General features: G+C 35.1%; 1 protein-coding gene across 1 annotated transcript in view; it reads left to right on the top strand.

The window, feature by feature from the left end:
- ADAMTS20 (ADAM metallopeptidase with thrombospondin type 1 motif 20) overlaps positions 1-15,428 on the top strand; it is a 203,249-nt gene that overhangs the window by 53,459 nt on the left and 134,362 nt on the right. The window contains exons 5-7 of the mRNA XM_044227762.1: positions 8,066-8,149; positions 8,674-8,798; positions 10,157-10,197. Coding sequence (XP_044083697.1) covers positions 8,066-8,149; positions 8,674-8,798; positions 10,157-10,197 — 250 coding nt within the window. The remainder of the gene's footprint in view (positions 1-8,065; positions 8,150-8,673; positions 8,799-10,156; positions 10,198-15,428) is intronic.

Raw genomic sequence — 15,428 nt, 5'->3', positions numbered from 1 at the left:
GATATTTGCAGATATAAACCATGCGAAAGGAAATTGTGACCTAGAGTGACAAACTCTCCTGTGTCCCCTGGGACTTTCCTAGTTTTAGTGTTAAGACTCCTGTCCCTGGAAACCCCATAGTCCTAGGCAAACCGGGGCAGTTAAGCACACCTTGTAGAGATTGTCAAATCTAGTTCAACTTGTTTTATCTCCACTCATGAGTTCCATTTCCAAAATTGCTCTGAAGAGGTAAGAGGAATGCTGTCTCCATGTAAGTATCCGCAGGTGTTTCTGGTTGAGGAAGGAGTCCTTGAGATCTTGCACATTCTGTCCTGTTTTTTAAGAAAGCCTTAACTGCATTTATTCAAACAAAAACACAGGATATTGGTAATGTTCTTGGTAATAGTAATTTAGGAAAAAGACAGGAAAATGTGATTTAGACTTGAAGTATAATTGTGAACCACTTAAAGAAAAGTTCAAAGTCACCAAAAAGTTTTTGTGTGTTGGCTCCAGATAAAATAGGGAGAATAGCTGAATGCTTCAACACTGAGCCAAATGGATTATATAACACCATTTACAGAATTATCTACTCTTAACCATCCTGCACAAAGTACACATTTGTACTGTCTTAAACTGTTTCTTTTCTCAACAATTTAACAAAATGTGTACAGTGATACAGAAATGTTGTGTGATTTAATTCACTAGAGTTGCTATACGAATAGCATAATGATCTTATTCAAAATGATTTCAGCATGAAAACTGGAAAGAATTGTGTATAGTGTATCTAATGAAATGAGTTTATGTTAAATGCTCAGAGATGTTGAGGTATTTAATAAAAAATTATTATCTAAAGATAATATAAAAGTATCTTTAGAGAATTTGGGTGACAATATTTGACTAAAATGGCATTTACATATAGTTAAACTACCAACATATTTGTCAACTAGAGGAGTTACTTTCTTCAACAGACTTTCTTTGATATTCAGTGACTTATTTAATAAACCTTGAAGTTATTTACTAGTTCAGAGGTTCACAAAGGCTTGCCTTTGTAATATTCACCTTCTTAGAGATTTAATCATGTAAATTTAAGGAGCACCATATGATCATCAGGAATAAGCCCTGTTTATTAAAATATAGTTGCTCTTAGAGGCATCTATCAACAAAAACCCTCACTTGCATTATACTGACTTAACATCCTTGCTTTCATTGATGTAATTCAGGGTAGACAATTTTCAACCATACTAAATAAAAACTTAATAATGTACTTTTTATATTTCAGATATGACCATTAATGTTTGCTTTTCCTTTCTTGAACTCTGTTCTAATTATTTAATTTTAATTTTTTTTTAATTGAAGTATAGTTGACCCATTATGTTTCAGTTTAACTCTCTGCACATACATACTTTGCATGTAGTGGGATGTAATTTTCTAACTTTGAGCGAAAAGATGTGACAAGAGTAGAGATCCTTATAAACAAAATCTCTTCACTTTGTTAAAATCAGTTTTATATAGGTGATTTTGAAGGTGAAAGTGGTCAAAAGCTACAAACTTCAGTTACAAGTCCTAGGGGTGTAACACACAGCATGGTGAATGGTTGACATGGTGATTATTTTACATTTGAAAGTTGTTTAGAGTAGATCTGAAAAGCTCTCATCACAAGAAAAAATATTATACTGTGTATGGTAGATGTTAACTTATTGTGGTGATCATTTCACAATATATACATTTATCAAATCATTGTTGAATATCTAAAACTAATATATCTGTTATCTCAAAAATGGCTAAAATGATAAAAATGAAGATAGCCTGCAAGCATATCATATGTACATTTGCTGAAGCTCTATATACAGATTACTTCAAAATAGTTGGTCAGTTAATGGTGACAGTAACTTCATGATTTGCATGAAGTGTATTTTGCCTAGAATTTGCTTTGAACATTTAAACAATAGGATTTATACCATTTCTTCTCTACTTTATTTTAAAAACAAATTGACAGACAGAGATATAAGTAGGCGGAGAGGCAGGCAGAGAGGGAAGGAGACCGGGAGGGGGGCAGACTCCCTGCTGAGCAGAGAGCCCCATGTGGGAGTCGATCCCAGGACCCTGGGATCATGACCTGAGCTGAAGACAGAGGCTTTAACCTACTGAGCCACCCAGGTGCCCCTCTTCTCTACCTTTTTTGATAAATGTCTGTGAATTACTGTTTTGTGAGATCTATCTGTAAAAGAAACATAAACTTGATATGCTAGGGGAACAAATGCTTAAAGAATAAAAGATTCAATACATTTTAACTAGATCAATAAAAATTCTAAAATGCAGCCCTCTAACATGTGGTGATTATAGTTACATATATCAGTATTGCATGGCTCTGTAGAACAAGAGGTTACCTTAGATATCTGGTCTAATGTTTTCTAAGGTGTAGTCTGTGGAATGGAGTACTAGAACTGTAATATGCTCCATAGCAAGAAGGGGAAAAAATGTTCAAGCATGTGTGTGAAATAATATTTCTCAAGATGCTGAAGATACCTACTTAACTTTTTTACTAAACGTTTCTCAAACTGTGGAATGATTTTGTTCCTTAAAACAAATGCTCTCCACACTTCTCCCCAAATAGCATGTGGTAAATACTAATTAAATGCACTAGGGCATTGTGACCAAGGGTGTTCTGTGCCTCAACATGGTTGCAGGTATTGAGACAAAAAGTAGATAGACCAAATTCCTGAATTGAGAAGCTTCCTTGTAACTAGCAATAGAGCTAGAACTAAAACCAAGGTCTCCTGACAACCTAAGAGTTCTTTGAGGCCACGGTCATGTGACTATAGCAGAGCAATGTCATGAAACACATCAGGGTTCTGAAAGCAATTTTTGTACCAAGAGTTAATTAAAAGGACTTAGGATGGAATGCTGAAATTTCCTGAGATAGTTTCAATGGTTAGAGCTAAAGCCAATAAACTTATGAATGTATTCATGAAGAAATAGCAAGCATGGTATCCTACCATCATGACAATCTAATACAGGGTGGTAGTTTGGGGATGATAGAAACACATTGTACATGCCAATTAGAAAAGCCTTTGAGTAATGAAACAGGCCCCTTGGTCATTCATCTGCCTGTTTCTGTTTAATTGAATTGTTACATCATTGCATCTTAATAAATATCCAAATATAGTAAAAGAGATATATATATATTGAATATGAGCACATAGATGATGGTCAGCACATACAAGAAGAAATTCATACCATTAAATAAGATAACCTTAATTACTTCAGGATACTATTTTAGTATAAAAGCAAAATATTAATCTGAGGGTTTTGGGGGGAGAGGTGTGTGTGAAGAATTAAGTTGAGCCCTCTGTATCTTCTACCTCTGGAAGAATGAGCTTTGTTTTTTTTTTTAAGTTTTTATTTAAATTCCAGTTAATGTACAATGTAATATTAGTTTCAGGTGTACAATATAGTGATTCAAAATTTCCATATAGCACCCGGTGCTCATTATAGCAAGTGTGCTCGTTAATCCCCCCCACCTACCTCCCCTCTGGATGTAGCATCAGTTTATTCTCTATGGTGAAAAGTCTGTTTCTTGGTGCCCCCACTTTGTTCCTTAAATTTCACATTTGAGTGAAATCATATGGTATTTATATCTGATTGTTCTATTTCACTTAGCATAATACTCTGTAGCTTCATCCATGTCATTATAAATGGCAAATTTTCATTCTTTTGTATGGTTGAGTAATATTCCATTATAGATATATTTACTACATATTCCTTATAGATCTGTTACTTTTCAGGTGCAGTATCTGTTTCCTTCTGAAACTCTATTTTCAAGACTATATATTTTGTAGCTGATACTAAAATATCTGGGTAGTCATTTTTAGTCAACATGCAGTTGGGACAATGAGTAGAGAAATTAGCTGTGTAGATACTTCATAATACTTAAGCTTTTTTCTATGTGGAGTAACTGGGAATACATGGCTTCCTGTGACATAAAAGTCTTTACAACCATTCGTTTTTAAGGGGGGAAAGAGCCTTTGTGCATACATTTGAGATGTATTATTTACTTTGTTATTTGACTTAGAAAAGCATCCACTTTTAAACTCACTGCATCAGAGGATAACTGTAGTTACGAGTATGTGTATACTTTGTTTTCTATGGGAGAAAAGTATTTTTTTTAAGTAACATGGAAAATATCAGCTCAACAACTTTCCACAGCTCTCATTTTCAAGTGAGCAATACTGCAGTGTTAACAGACTTGAATGCTTGAAATTGCCAACCATTTGATTGTCCCTGTCTTAACTTACTCTCAACCCCTCTCCCAAGACCAACACTTGCCAAAAAATGCTATTGCCAGAGCTGAAGACAACACGGTTGGTAGACAAACCTGTAAATATTTGTGGCTGTGCAGCTAAAACCACGGAAAAGGTGCTAGAATGTGTGTTGAAATCCATGCTGACCCCACAGTGTCAGCATTTCCGGAGATGCTTTTGGTTCTGGTTCTGGTTGTACTCCATGTAGCAAAAGAAGCAGCAGCAGCAGCCGTGTATGTCACTCATTATATTGAAACCACTTGGGCTGATGGAATGAAGCCTCCACTACTAGTACTTCCAGCAAATTTTAAGCTCCAGAAGGTCAGGGCCCATGTCTTCCTTATCTTTCAGTTGCTAGCCAACAAAGCAGGGCATAGATGCTGAATATTTATCCAAAAGATGAGACAAGTAGGATCTCAAGCAATGGCTTATCTTGGTTTGGGTAGTGGTCCAGAAGATGGTAGTCCAGGTTTCAGAAACTTGAAATTGAGGTATTGTTGACAAAGCATATAACAGTGATTTGAGTGATTCGACAGCTCTGTGTTATGCTATGCTCTCTACCAGTTAAGCAACCTTTTGTCACCGTCCAATGCTATTACAACGCCATAGACTGTATTCCCTATGCAGTACCTTTCATCCCCATGACTTCTTCTGTAACTGGAAACTTGTACCTTCTACTCTCTTTCACCCATTTTGCCCATCCCCCATCCCCTCTCCTTCAGCAACCACCAGTTTGTTCTTTGTATTGAGTCTGTTAATGCTTTGTTTTGCTTTTTAGATTCCGTGTATAGTGAAATCATATTTGTCTCTTTTTTTGGTCTGACTTATTTCACTTAGCTTTGTCTCTCTAGGTTTCCTCCGTGTTGTCACAAATGGCAAGATCTCATTCTTATGGCTGAGTGATACTTTGTTACAAAGACACTGTGTCTTAACTGTTCATGTATCAGTGGACACTTAGATTGCTTCCGTATCTTGGCTAGTGTAAATAATGCTGTGTAATAAATATAGGGGTGCATATAACTTTTTGAATTAGGGCTTTCTTTGGGTAAATACCCAGGAGTGGAATTACTGGATCATATGATATTCCCATTTTTATTGTTCGAGGAGCCTTCCTACTATTTTCCATAGTGGGTGCAACCTCTTTACATTCCTATCCATGGTGCACAGGGGTTCCTTTTTCTCCACTTCCTCACCAACACTTATTTCTTGTTTTGTTTTGTTTTTTTGTTTGTTTGTTTTTGGTTTTTTTGTTTTGTTTTGTTTTGGTTTGGTTTTTTTGATACTAACCATTCCTGATAGGTATAAAGTATTATCTTGTTGTTTTGGTTTGCATTTCACTGGCCAGTGATGTTGAGCAACTTTTTATATGTCTGTTGGCAAAGTGTGTGTCATCTTTGGAAAGAGGTCTCTTCACGTCCTCTGCTCTATTTTAATTGGATTGTTTTTAAGATATATATATATATATATATATATATATATATATATAACTTCATTTATTTTAAGTTCTTTATATATTTTTGATACTAATCCCCATTGGTTATATCATTTGCAAATGTCTTATTTTGTACATTGCCTTTTATTTATTTATTTATTTATTTTTAAAGATTTTATTTATTTATTTGACAGAGAGAAATCACAAGTAGACGGAGAGGCAGGCAGAGAGAGAGAGAGGGAAGCAGGCTCTCCGCCAAGCAGAGAGCCTGATGCGGGACTCGATCCCAGGACCCTGAGATCATGACCTGAGCCGAAGGCAGCGGCTTAACCCACTGAGCCACCCAGGCGCCCAAACTTTTATTTATTTTTTTAAAGATTTTATTTATTTATTTGACAGAGAGGGATCACAAGTAGACAGAGAGAGAGAGGCAGAGGAGGAAGCAGGCTCCCTGACGAGCAGAGAGCCCGATGCAGGACTCGATCCCAGGATTCTGGGATCATGACCTGAGCCAAAGGCAGAGGCTTAGCCCACTGAGCCACCCAGGCGCCCTGTAGGTTGCCTTTTATTATCCTTGGTTGTGCAAAAACTTTTTATTTTGGTGTAGTCCTTGTAGTTTAGCTTTGCTTTTTTCCCCTTGCCTGAGGAGACCTATCAAGAAAGATGTTACTAAGGCCAGGTCCTGAGGGGATTATGTCTCTGAAGGAGTGCAAACAGAGGCATTGAATGTGGAAGAAACCACTACTGCAGTGAAAACCTTTAGGATGGCTACAAGTAGAAGAGATGAATGTAGTGAATTAGCACCTTAACCAGGAATCACAAACTGAGCCTATGTAGAGGGGTTCATAGAATTGCATTTTTCAGTCTTGAATAATTATAGAGCAGGTTATGACCTGTGACCTCTTTTAGGGTTCCTTTTTTTTTTTTTTCAATTTATTTATTTTCAGAAAAACATTCTTCATTGTTTTTTCACCACACCCAGTGCTCCATGCAAGCCGTGCCCTCTATAATACCCACCACCTGGTACCCCAACCTCCCACCCCCCCGCCACTTCAAACCCCTCAGATTGTTTTTCAGAGTCCATAGTCTCTCATGGTTCACCTCCCCTTCCAATTTACCCAAATTCCCTACTCCTCTCTAACGCCCCTTGTCCTCCATGCTATTGGTTATGCTCCACAAATAAGTGAAACCATATGATAATTGACTCTCTCTGCTTGACTTATTTCACTCAGCATAATCTCTTCCAGTCCCGTCCATGTTGCTACAAAAGTTGGGTATTCATCCTTTCTGATGGAGGCATAATACTCCATAGTGTATATGGACCACATCTTTTAGGGTTCCTTATGTGATTTTGGATGAATCTGTTTCCATGGATTCCAGTAGTACTAATCATTAAAATTATAAGCACACTCAGAATTGGAAATATGCAGCCATTGTGGAAAATAGTAGGTAAAACTACCAGAAAAATAGGTAAAACTTATATATTTTTATGGAGAATAATGGTTATGTAAATTATGGACTGTGACACAGAATGAAGTGAAATTCCTGCTGAATCATCTAAAATATTTTCCAAGCCGTTAGTGTTTAGGTTACATGAGGACTTTGTTAAAATGCAAACTGATTGATTCACTAGTACAGGGCGGGGTCTGTAATTCTGCAGGTCTTTTTTTTTTTTAGATTTTTAAATTTTAAATTTTTATTTTTATTATGTTCAGTTAGCCAACATATAACAAATTATTAGTTTTTGATGTAGTTGCAACTCTGCATTTCAGTCAGCTCTAGGGAATACATGCACGGCTGATCCACAGGCTGATCTCAGTAGGTTTAAAGATACTGGTTCTCAAAGTCAGGTTCACATTGGAATCATTAAAAAATACTGGGGAAATTTAAAAGATAATTGATGCCGAGGTCTCAACCCCAGAGATTCTGTTTAATTTATAAGAGATGTGGCCTGGGTGTCTGAGTTTGTGGAAGGTCCATAGGAGATTCTGATGCACAGCTAAATCAGAATAGATGTTCTAGGACTGGTTTCAGTTTATATTTGAGAAGAAGCAACTCATTTAGGCACCTAATCCTATACTTCTTAATTAAAGTGTATATAATTAACAGTTACAAAAAAGTGACATAATTAGCAGTTACTACATCAAAATTTACATTTACAACATCTAAAGGACTGTCTTAGAAAATCCTAGAACATATGTAAAAAGACCTTAACACTAATATAGAACATATTCTCTCATAACAGAACATTATATATTAATAATTAAGTTCAATTCTATTAAGAACTAGAAATGAACTCCAATGCTGCTCAACATTCTACAATGCAGATAATCCTACATTTTTTTCCTTGCAGGTTGCAGCAATCTACAAGGACTCAAGTATTGGAAATCTTATCAACATAGTAATTGTAAAATTAGTTGTAATTCATAATGAACAGGTAAGAACCAGGCCTGAAGTTAGTATTTTAATTGTAGTTAGCTCCTAGTAACATATACAGATCACAAAATTGTTATTAGAAATGAGATACTTCTGAAATTTACATTTAAAAACTTGATTTGAAAAGGAGTGAGATTAACTTTTTATATTGTGATGGAAGTAAAAAGAAAGGCAATAATAAAAACATTAAATACCTAAGGTTTAAAAACAATGAGGTTATTCCCTTTTATAATCCTGTCATTGAAGAAATTAAAATACAGTTTTTTAGAAGTTTTTTGATCTTCAGTATTGGATGGTTACATTGAAAATGTCTCACTAGATCTCCTTTCAATTATGTTTTAAGTATTGCTAAAATGTTTTTGAATAAATATGAGGGAGAAATGCCACTTCACTTGCTTCTGAAAATACTGTTTGATAAATTGCAAGGAAGCTGCCAAGCCTGGAGAAAAAGAAAGACTGTCGATATTTTAATGTAATATTGAATTGCTCTTTTTTTTTTTTTTTTTTTTTTTTTTTTGGGTATAGGAAGGACCAGTCATCAGTTACAATGCAGCTACCACATTGCGTAACTTCTGTTTGTGGCAACAAAGTCAGAATGTTCTTGACGATGCTCACCCTTCTCACCATGACACTGCTGTTCTTATCACTAGGTACAATTTTAGAAATAACCCTTCCCACTGCAGTTGTTTACCCTTTCTCTTCTGCATGATCACTACTTCTTGTTAACTTAATTCTTTATTGATAATACACTGTGGTGTTCTATGAGAACTTGTACTGGAAAAGATACTATTGTATGAAAACATTTTTCTTTTAGACCAGAATGCTAGTTGATTCCTTAGGAAATTAGCAATGTTAGGTTGCTGAGTAATGGATCGACCCAAACAAAATAATTTCCTTATTTAGTGACAGAATTATGAAAAATAAGTGCAAAGGAACACAATTATAGAACTGAATATACGTTATGTTCATTCCCCACTTGATATTTCAATCACCTGGAAAGAAGAGCTTTGAATGTAATTGGTTGTCCACTTTTGACTTCTTGTACCTTGAAAAAAATCTATGTTTTGATGTTCAATCCATGTCTTAATTACTAAACTGCATTTACAAGGGTCTTTCTCAACCTGCTTAAGGAAAACAACTCCTGCTATTATAAAATGATTGTCCATTTTACAAGCACCACTATATATTGTTAATTCATCCCTTCGCTTCAGCAACACTGATGGCTACCAGGATATTTAGATCTTAGGATTGGTTGATTGGCAAAAGGAAATAATTCTTCCACTTAGGGGTCAGACTCTGAATTCTCTGCTTTCTAGAACTCTGAAGTGAAACAGTCCATGTAAAATAGCTGCAAAATTTCAGAACTGAAGCAGAATTGACATAATTTTATACACCATATTATATCATCAGTCCATGGTTCTTCTCTGGATTGTAAGTAGAGGCCAAGCAACAAAGATTGAAGATAATGAATTAAAGATGGGAGGTAGACAAAGGAGACTGGAAGAGGGATACCGTAAAGAAAGACAAGAGAACTGTCAAATTGAATGCTTAGGGACAAAGTAATGCAGAAGAAAAAAAGAAATAAGTAATTTGGTAGTATATGAGAATATTATCTGTGGTGGAGAATAAGAGCTGAAGCTTATAATGATGTTGAAACATCTAGAAAAGCATAAACTATTTTACACATACAGCATAAGTAAAGGCAGAGGTGAAAAAGAGTTGAAGCTTTAACCACATTCAACAATGTTTCTAAACACTTAGAAAGTTTATTGTTGAACATGGTTAAAGCTTCAACTCTTTTCAGCAGTCATCTTTATAAAACACTTATTGCTTATTGGTATATACAAATGGTGTGTTATCCTAGGTTTAAAATTATTGAGAACTTAATAAGGTCTGGATTCAGAAATGAGTTTGTGGTAATAATCACATCACAGATCAAGCTTCTTTATCTCTGTTTTGACTTGTAAAAATATTTTTCTGAAAATGCTTCAAAATTTTTTGTTTTAAGGGAAGACATTTGTGGAGCTAGAGAGAAATGTGACACATTAGGTAAGTTACTTTGCAAATTAAATATAACTTATAGAGGTGCCTGGGTGGCACAGTTGCTTAAACATCTGACTCTTGGTTTTGGCTCAGGTTGTGATCTCAGGGTCGTAAGATAGAGCCTTCCAGCCAGCTCTGTGCTCAGCACAGATGGAGTCTGCTTAAAACTTTATCTGCCCCTCCCCCCAGCTTGTGTGTTCTTTCTCTCTCAAAGAAATCTTTAATATATAATTTACTGAATTGTTTAAAATGTTTATTTTCCTTTTACATTGTAATTATTTTGATTGTCTTGATTAATGATTGTCATTATTAGCTTTTGCTTCAATACATTTTAAAGAATAAGAGCTGTGTCAATTACTAGATAAACATAAACTATATGCAGATTTAAGGCAAAATGATAAAATGAATAGCCATAAATCTACTACCACAGTTAAGAACCAAAACTTAATATAGTCATATGACCTTTGCTAAGTCCTTATTCTCTCCCTTTGCATGTCTCCAAGAGGTAGCCAATAACATGAATTTTATATGTTCTAGTTCCTTTCATCCATATTGAAAAATAGTTCTATATATCTATGTGTTCATAAAAGAAACTGATGTTGCTTCTTTTTGAGCGTTGTAGTTATAGTTCATGGAATTTCACTCCTATATATATATTCATCTTCAGTTTACATATCTATATGCTATTAGTGGATATTTAGGCCAATTCTAGGTTTTCATAATGAACATCTCTTTAAAATCTAGGTTACAGGGGCGCCTGGGTGGCTCAGTGGTTTAAAGCCTCTGCCTTCAGCTCAGGTCATGGTCCCAGGGTCCTGGGATCGAGTCCTGCATCGGGCTCTCGGCTCTTCGGGGAGCCTGCTTCCCCCTCTCTCTCTGCCTGCTTCTCTGCCTACTTGTGATCTCCATCTGTCAAAAAAAAAAAAAGAAAAAAAAATCTAGAGTACATTCCTGCAATTGAAATTGTTATGTCATTAAAGGATGAATACCCAACTTTTGTAGCAACATGGATGGGACTGGAAGAGATTATGCTGAGTGAAATAAGTCAAGCAGAGAGTCAAGTATCATATGGTTTCACTTATTTGTGGAGCATAACAAATAGCATGGAGGACATGGGGAGATAGAGAGGAGAAGGGAGTTGGGGAAAATTGGAAGGGGAGGCGAACCATGAGAGACTATGGACTCTGAAAAACAGTCTGAGGGTTTTGAAGGGGCAGGGGGGTGGGAGGTCGGGGTACCAGGTGGTGGGTATTATAGAGGGCACGGATTGCATGGGGCACTGGGTGTGGTGAAAAAATAATGAATACTGTTATGCTGAAAATAAATAAAAAATAAATTTAAAAAATTTTGCTGATGCTCAACTTTGGTATATCTTAAAGTGCTTGTACCAGTTTATATCTTTATCAGTAATGTATAAATATTCCTTTTGATTTTGTTCTTCTCCACACAAGGTATCTTCAGATTTATCATTTTTGCCAATCTAAATGTAATGTGTTTCATCACAGTAGTAATTTTCAGTTCCATGATTATTAATGGGTTCGAACATCTTTTCATCTCTGCTGGCTGTTTATATTTCCTTTATTCTGAAGAATGAAAGAGATAGGACTTATTTTTCCACTATGGTATTTGTCATTTTCTTACTGCTTTTAATTTTTTTTAATTTTTAATTTTTTTTGTCCAAGTTTTCATTTAAATTACAGTTAACACATGGTATAATATTAGTTGCAGGTATAGAATTTAGTGATACAATAATTTCGTACATCATCCAGTGCTCATCACAGCAAGTGAGCAAGTGCCCTCCTTAATCCCTATCAGCTGTTTAAACCAGCCCAGCCCACCGTCCACCTCCTCTCTGCTAACCATCAGTTTGCTTTCTATAGTTAAAAATCTGTTTCTTGGTTTTCCTTCGCCCTGCCCCATGATTATTTGTTTTGTTTCTTAAATTCCACATGTGAGTGAGATAATATGGTATTTGTCTTGCTCTGATTTATTTTGTCTAGCACAATACCCTCTACCTCCATCCATGTCATTGCAAATGGCAAGATTTCATTGTTTTTTATTCCATTACCTGTATACACACACACACACATCACAACTTTTTTATCCACTCATTATTCAAAGGACATTTGGGCTCTTTCCATAATTTGGCTATTGTAGATAATGCTCCTATAGACATCGGGGTACATGTATCCCTTTGAATTTGTATTTTCATATTCTTTGGGTAAATACTTAGTAGGGCAATTGTTGGATCCTAGGATAGTTCTATTTTTAACTTTTTGAGGAACTTCCATATTGTTCTTTAGCATGGCTATACCAGATGCATTCCCACCAGCAGTGCTAACATGTTCCCCTTTATTTGTGTTCTTGCCAATACCTGTTGTTTCCTGTATTGTTTAATTTTAGCCATTCTGACAGGTGTGAGGTAATATCTCATTGTTTCTGATTAGAATAATCTTAAATAAATCTAACCTTACACCTAAAGGAGCTAGAAAAGCAATGAACCATAGAGTTAATAGAAGAAAGTAAGTACTTAGAACAGAATAAATGATACAGAAACAAAAAAAAACAATAAAACAGATCAGTGAAACCAGGAGCTGTTTCTTTGAAAAAATTAGTAAAATTGATAAACTCCTAGCAAGACTTATCAAAAAAGACACAAATAAATCACAAATGGGAGAGGAGAAATAACACCACTACAGAAATACAGTAAGAAGATATTATGAAAAGCCATATACCAATAAATTGGACTATCTTACTGCTTTTTAGATATTATTTATAACTTCATGATACTAAACCCATTTTGGTTTCTACGTATTTGGTTTTCTACGTATTGCAAATACCTTTCAATAATTAGTTTCATTCTGTGTGAAATTGTATAAAAGAACTGAATTTATAATTATAGGCTAGCAATTTCATATTTTAAGAATACCTTCTGTAACTCAAAGTCTAAACATATCCTGTTTTCTTTAACATTTAAAAACTTGTCCTTTCACCTTTAAATTCCTAAACCATTTTGGATAAAAGAAATCTATTTTGATAACCAGTTTCCTCGGACCACACATTGAAAGTTCACCTCCTTAACTTAGAATCTGCAGTGTCATAAAAAATTTATATTTGTAGGAGAGTCTGCAAATTATTCCTCCATTCCATTAGACAGTTACTTTCCTAGTTAGCCCATATACTAAGTCTACACTACCAGTTGACCTTGAACAACACACTTACAGCTGCATAAGTCAAATTATACATAGATTATACATAGATTAATACATAGATTTTTCCCTCCTTAGTACAGTATTATAAATTATTTATGATTTTTAACATTTTTTTAGCTTTATTGTATGAATACTATATATAATATATACATAAAATGTGTTAGTAACTCTTTCATCATTCTGGTCAGCAGTAGGCCATTAGTAGTTAAAGTTTTAGGAGGCAAAAGTTATATGCAGATTTTCTACTGCACAGGGTTGGTGTCCCTAATTCCCATGTTCAAGAGTTCATTGTATTTTAATATTTATAGCCCTATAATAAATCCTACTAATTGGTAGAGTATATAAATTCTTATTTTTCTCAAGAGTATTTTGGCTATTCTTAGACCTTTGTTCTTTTAGATCAGCATTTCAATTCCTTATAAAACAATTCTCTGTCCACTTATGTAGGTCTTTTTCAATGTCTTTCAGTAACACATGTTTTCTTTTAGGTCAGTTATACACAAATTTTGTTACTTTTTTATTGTAAATGGCATAGAATATTGATTGATAGAAATGCAATAGACTGTTTTGTTTATTGATTTTAATACCAGGCACCTGATTCATCACTCAAAACCTCATAATTTATCTATTTTTTCAATGTGGGCAATTATTATCATTTGAATTATGGCAGTTATCCTTCCTTTCAATCCTTTTTTTTCTTACAGCAAGTCAAAAACCTCTGTAAAATATTGAAGAGATGATAGTAGTCTTTCCCTTTGGATTTTAAAGGGAATACTTATAAAGTTACACCATTAAGAATGTCTGTCATGATACTTTATATGGAAAACCCAAAAGACTTCACCCCCAACTACTAGAACTCATACAGCAATTCAGTAATGTGGCAGGATACAAAGTCAGTGTACAGAAATCAGTTGCTTTATTATACATTAACAATGAAAACACAGAAAGGGAAATTAGAGAATTGATTCCATTTACTATAGCACCAAGAACCATAAGATACCAGAGAATAAACCTAACCAAAGAGGTAAAGGATCTGTACTTGAGGAAGTATAGAACACTCATGAAAGAAATTGAAGAAGACACAAAAAGGTGGAAGACCATTCCATGCTCATGGATCAGAAGAATAAACATTGTGTGGAGGTGAACCATGAGAGACTATGGACTCTGAAAAATAATCTGAGGGGTTTGAAGTGGCGGGGGGGTGGGAGGTTGGGGTACCAGGTGGTGGGTATTATAGAGGGCACGGCTTGCATGGAGCACTGGGTGTGGTGAAAAAATAATGAATAATGTTTTTCTGAAAATAAATAAATTGGATAAAAAAAGGTCTATAATACCTAGAGCAATCTATACTTTTAATGCCATTCCAATCAAAATTCCACCGGTATTTTTAAAGAGCTGGAACAAACAATCCTAAAATTCGTATGGAATCAGAAGAGACCCTGAATTGATAAGAAAATGTTGAAAAAGAAAACAACTGGTGGCATCACATTGCCTGATTTCGAACTTTACTACAAAGCTGTGATCACCAAGACAGGATAGTACTGGCATAAAAACAGACACATAGACCAGTGGAACAGAGTAGAGAGCTCGGATTTGGACCCTCAACTCTGTGGCCAAATAATCTTCGACAAAGCAGGAAAAAATACACAGTGGAAAAAAGACAGTCTCTTCAATAAATGGTGCTGGGAAAATTGGACAGCTATATGTAGAAGAATGAAACTCGACCATTCTCTTACACCATACACAAAGATAAAGTCGAAATGCATAAAAGACCTCAGCGTGAGACAGGAATCCGTCAGAATCCTAGAGGAGAACATAGGCAGTAATCTCTTCGATATCAGCCACAGTAACTTCTTTCAAGATAAGTCTCCAAAAGCAAAAGAAACAAAAGCAAAAATGAATTTTTGGGACTTTATCAAGATCAAAAGCTTCTGCACAGCAAAAGAATCAGTCAACAAAACAAAGAAGCAACCTATGGAATGGGAGAAGATATTTGCAAATAACAGTACAGACAAAAGGTTGATA

This window comes from Neovison vison, chromosome 12 (genome assembly GCF_020171115.1).
Source record: "Neovison vison isolate M4711 chromosome 12, ASM_NN_V1, whole genome shotgun sequence".
Lineage (NCBI taxonomy): Eukaryota > Metazoa > Chordata > Mammalia > Carnivora > Mustelidae > Neogale > Neogale vison.
The sequence above is the reverse complement of the archived record's forward strand: the minus strand, read 5'-3'. Positions and strand labels throughout refer to the sequence as shown.